The sequence below is a fragment of the Gadus morhua genome, chromosome 8, assembly GCF_902167405.1.
Source record: "Gadus morhua chromosome 8, gadMor3.0, whole genome shotgun sequence".
In the NCBI taxonomy this organism is placed as follows: domain Eukaryota; kingdom Metazoa; phylum Chordata; class Actinopteri; order Gadiformes; family Gadidae; genus Gadus; species Gadus morhua.
In genome coordinates this window covers 2,786,842-2,791,841 of record NC_044055.1, presented here as the reverse complement: position 1 = coordinate 2,791,841, position 5,000 = coordinate 2,786,842, and the positions used below count along the sequence as shown (strand labels likewise).

The 5,000-nt window shown below is 46.2% G+C and overlaps 1 protein-coding gene across 5 annotated transcripts in view; it reads right to left on the bottom strand.

Annotated features, from left to right (window-relative positions):
- Positions 1–5,000, bottom strand: part of LOC115548603 (contactin-associated protein-like 4) — a 172,419-nt gene that overhangs the window by 123,577 nt on the left and 43,842 nt on the right. For 2 of the 5 annotated variants that reach the window (XM_030363356.1, XM_030363355.1), the window contains exon 1: positions 1,610–2,246. The exons of 2 other annotated variants lie outside the window; for them this stretch is intronic. Coding sequence is in view for 2 of the 3 variants with exons in the window: in XM_030363355.1 (XP_030219215.1) it covers positions 1,610–1,694 (85 nt within the window). In the remaining variant the exon portion in view is untranslated. Of the gene's footprint in view, positions 1–1,609; positions 2,267–5,000 lie in introns of those variants that run through there. One more of the 5 variants, XM_030363351.1, reaches the window with a different exon arrangement.

Here is a 5,000-nt window from a genome sequence, read left to right as displayed (position 1 = left end):
GAGAGAGAGAGAGGAGTGACAGAGAGAGAGAGAGAGAGAGAGAGAGAGAGAGAGAGAGAGAGAGAGAGAGAGAGAGAGAGAGAGAGAGAGAGAGAGAGAGAGAGAGAGAGCTGATAGAGGGGGGAGGAGGGGGAGGAGGGGAAGGAGAGAGAGAGAGAGAGAGAGAGAGAGCGCGGAGAGAGAGAGAGAGAGAGAGAGAGCGAGAGAGAGAGAGAGAGAGAGAGAGAGAGAGAGAGCGAGAGAGAGAGAGCGCGAGAGAGAGAGCGCGAGAGAGAGAGAGCGAGAGCGAGAGCGAGAGAGAGAGAGAGAGAGAGAGAAATATTGGGAGGAGCAGGAGAAGGGGAGATAGAGAGGGGATGGGGAAGGGAGAGGAAAAAGAGAGAAACAGATAAAGAGGGGGAGAAGGGGAAGGAGAGAGCGAGGGGGTGAGATAGATAAGGGGGAAGGAGAGAGAGAGAAAGCAGAAGGGAAGGAACTAAAAGAGAGAAAAGCAGGTGCTACCTGGAGTGTGGGAGAGATAGAGAGGTAGGTAGACAGTTGCATGGCTATAAAGCTAAAGAAAATAACAAGAGAGCAAGACCGGGAGGGTGGGGGGGGGGGGAGAGAGAGAAGAATAGATACAAGATCGGGTGCTATCCCTACACAGCGGCAGTTCTCTGACTCAGAAACGACCGGGAATCAAAAACAAGTAGCATGAAAGCAGCAGGGGGGGAACAGAAGAAACTCGGCACGATGAAGTGAAGAGAGACGGTCTGATCAATCAGGATGCCTCGCCAGCCAAACCGCCAGGCTCTCGTTGGAGGAGTGCAACTGAGGTGGTGCAGCCAGGAAAAGATCACTTTAAAGCTGTATCGCTCTCAAATTCTCCCCCGTAAAAAAAAAAAAACAGGTCGACTTTCTATTTCTATCTTTCTGTCCTGTCACGAGTTCCACCACTGTGAACGGATTCCTCGATCTCTTTGTCCCGTTTACATACAGATAGCCTACACACGCTGACGTTTGCCCTCTGCTCCCTCGAGCTTGGAGAATTGTCAAATGCGTGTCCGTGCTCGGAATAGTTTGATCGTTTCCAGCATTTTGCAGCCAACGCCTGCAATAATGGGAAAGATAACCGGCTTCGTCAGGTCGATGTAATGTCAGGTCTATATACAAAGGCAGAAACATTTCCATCGCAGTAACATTTTGTGAAGTGAAGCATCCTCTCAAGATAGCTGAGACGCCAAGTCCACTGACCCGGATAATTAAGTAAGCCTATTCATATAGTTCATATAATGACAAAGCGTTGGTAAAATGCACTTAGTAATAAAATATACAGCCCACCTGTGCATTTGAAAGTGCCTCAGCATTTCTTGAATGTACTTCAAAACAAGCTAATTAGCTAGTTTAACAGGGTTGGTCTACAATCTAACTAGGGATTCTATTTATTCTAAATGTTTTTGATGACTTTTTTCGACCTAAATGAGCCTAAGTATTTAAATATCAAGCTACTCAGGGCTGACATCTTAACTCGTTTGAGAGCCCTCAGAAACACAAAGATATCTTTCACTTTGCGGTGCGCGCTCATTTCATCGACATGCATGTATTCATCCATAGCGCGCGCGGTGCTCACCTTCTCCGGTAGTCCCGCGTGACATTAAAAGTATCGAGGCGAGAAGTAAGATAATCCCATTGATCATTTGAATTCCCGGATCCATGACGGAGCGCGTATTACAGGTAAAGACTCGTGGTGCAGTGAACAGACCAAACTACCGTCCTCCCCTCACCACGGCTGGGCAATTAATGTCTCGCGCCGGTGATGCGTCCGCGCTGCTTTCGCGTCTTTTCAAGATATTCAGCAGCGGTGCCTACTCTGACCAAAGAGGACCTTTCCACTTGGCTCTTTTAGATAGATTGAAGAGGGAGATGGGAAGAGAGAGCAAGTGAGTGGGCAGAGAGAGGGAGAGAGAGAGACAGGGAGAGAGAGAGAGAGAGAGAGACAGGGGGTTAAAGAGAGAGAGGCAGGGAGGGGGAGACGGATAGAGAAGAGAGGGTCTTTCACTGCTGTCCCAGCTCCAGTTTCAGCGTGCCGCCCCTTGAGAAAGGTTCTTTAGTCTTTAAGTCTATTGAGAGGTCTGGAGAACCAAGCGCTCTCCCAGCTCTCTGGAGAGGCTCGCTCAGTTACACCTCTCACCCTAAATGGACCTGCCACCTCGCTGCTGTTAAAGAACCAACTATCTGCCATCACTTATCCTGCCAAGTGGCCAGACTGCAGACACTCTGTCACTAGTTTTCCACAGCCATCACGTCATTTTCAATTGTTTGAGGAGATTTGTGTGGACATCATTAAACATCACCCAGGTCACATTAGTATAATGTGATTGTTTCACCTGAACTGTACGCATGTAAAAACTCTAACCAGGTATTGAATTAGCCTTTTGGCATTATTTTGTTTTGGTTGTGGTTTTGGAGTTTGGGTTATTATGTCCTTTCGTCTTATCGAAAATATTACCTGAGAACAGAGCTGACAAATTAGCGAGGAGGTATAATATCGGAACAAAATTGTAACAGAGACTAAGTATGTATATTGGTTCAGCCTATGCCATATGTTTATGATCATTAAGCGACCACTTCCGTCCAGACCGCAGAGGCAACCCATCACTGAATCAACTATTAAATATGTTACTTACCAGGGTCCTTAATAAGGGTGGCAATGCCAACTGGATACCTATTTGTATGTATTTATTCAAAGGTTAGTGAGCTTTAATAGCACTTGCCCTTCTTTTCAGTTTTCACTGTTGATTTAACGGGGCTAAGTGAAGACACAGGAAAACCTTTTAGGTCTTCATTCAGCTGTGACGAGAGGAAATGTTCAACATAAGTTAGATGGACAGGGCAATTCGTTTTTTTTTTCCACCTGCATTGATTTTTCATTTAATTTAGTGGATGGTTGTGTGCGAAAATACTACAACTACCACTACTAGAACCATACTACCACAGCTAGTACAGCTTATAATAGCAATCATCATAATAAATATCAGTATATATTTTGTTAAATGTTCTCTGATTTAACTAATTTAATCTAATTTAATTAATTAATTAGCTATTCAAGCTGATCATGAATGATAACATGATATGTGCAGAGGAAATACTGGCTAGGCTATGCTTTGCTGTCTGGCAGTAGTTCTGGCTGTCATTGCTACTGGCTTGGGCAGAATGCATATATGTTTTAATCTCTACTAATGATGCAGTGCATGCAAGTCATGAGCGTCATGCATGCCCTACCCGTGAAAAAGGAAGGAAACAGCTATAGGGTTTGTACATCGAGTAGTCACACCACAACAACCGCCTCCATTTCGCAAGTATAGGAGCACAGGAATGTGATTGATAGTCATGGTGTTTTAGTCATTGTTTAGTAATTAAGAGTGAAATTGTTCGTCATTATGGGGTGGAATTGTTGTGTTTAAAATTGCCACCGCAGACGTGGCCAATTACATTTTTTGATTAGCCGGCACAGTATATTTATGGGTGTTCAGATTTTGCATTACTGCAACTCTCTTGAGTCCTCGAAAAATGGCAGAATATCGACGTAGAAAGGTCCCATGGTGCTTTCAATGTACAAACCCCGCAGTAGGAAGGAGGCGACCCTGACACGGACATGTCATTTCAGCGTCATATCTCAAAGCCAAAGCAAATTGATGAAGCCAATTTATTTTTGGTTGATTTTAACCCTAAGAAATGCGATAAACTCTTAAATTGCGTCTATTACCTCCTAAAAATCGCTTTAGTTCATAACTTTTGTTAAATTGTGCCTTATCGATGGACTTTGTGGAAGTTAGGAAAGTTCGGAATGATCATGCAGCAAATGGACTCTAAAAGAAAGAATTTGAAGCAATGAAAAGAGCTCCAATTTGAACATGAACTTCATGTGCACAAATGTAATCACACTCTTAACCGTATGTCTCCTTCGTTTACTTCCTGGACCATTTAATGAACGAGTCGCCTGTCAATCAGCGGGCCCCCAGAAAAACGACGTAGGAGAATGGTAAAGTGCTCCAATTAAACAGACAAGCTAGTTCAACCTCCCTCCAACCTAGAAGGAGGTTGTACCTCCGCAATCAGCCTCTCTCCATCATCAGTCAACTCAAATGTATTTATATTCATCTCAATGAATGACAGACTCGAAGGGCTTCGCACACAATTGAATACACCCATACTTAAAGGAATCGGACAAGGTAAAGAAGGAAAGTTGAGGCGGAACGGATGGAAGACAATTTGTTTTTCAATCAGTTTGCGGTCGATTTGCATTTAAAAGCAAGGCACTACGCAAACAAACAAGGAAAAAAGATTTAAAACTGATGACGCCTTCATCCCCCCCCAATCCTGCCTGAGACACTCGCTTGTTCGTCTCATCTCTCCAGTCTTATCTGGCGCTCCACCACCGCACCCTCGGGATCCTGTGCTGCAGCCTTGAGGGTGTCCACGGAGGGCTGGGCTCTCTGTTCTCTCCAGATGGCCGTTACCCACGTCCACCACAGCATGGTTCCAATCCTAGCGGTGGACGGCGCTGGAGCCTCTGCAGGGGGAGTGCTAATCAGGTGGGCCATCACGGGCGAAGAAGCACATGTAATGGGGCGTGGAGAAACAAACAGGGGGGGGGGGGGGCTCTGCAACAAGGTCATCAGTGAGGGGAGCTGGGGAGGCGGAGGGCCTCAGTCCCGTCCTGGGATTAGAACACAACGTCGGACAGATGGACACACTGACAGCACGATAATAGAGACAGAGCTGCAACAGGTGGACATTGTTCTGTGGGATGGTGGTGAGTTAAGGCAATCTAGCCTGGCTGTGGCCCGGCCCCACAGAGGGACAGTCCTGAGTGGTTAGCACCTGGTGAGAGGGCCGGCCAAACGAGAGGCATAAAAAAGTCGTTCCGGGGTTCAATAATGCCGCTTTTCCACCGCACATGTAGCTCGACTCGACACGACACGACTCGACACGACTCGACACGGTAGCAGCGCGGGTCC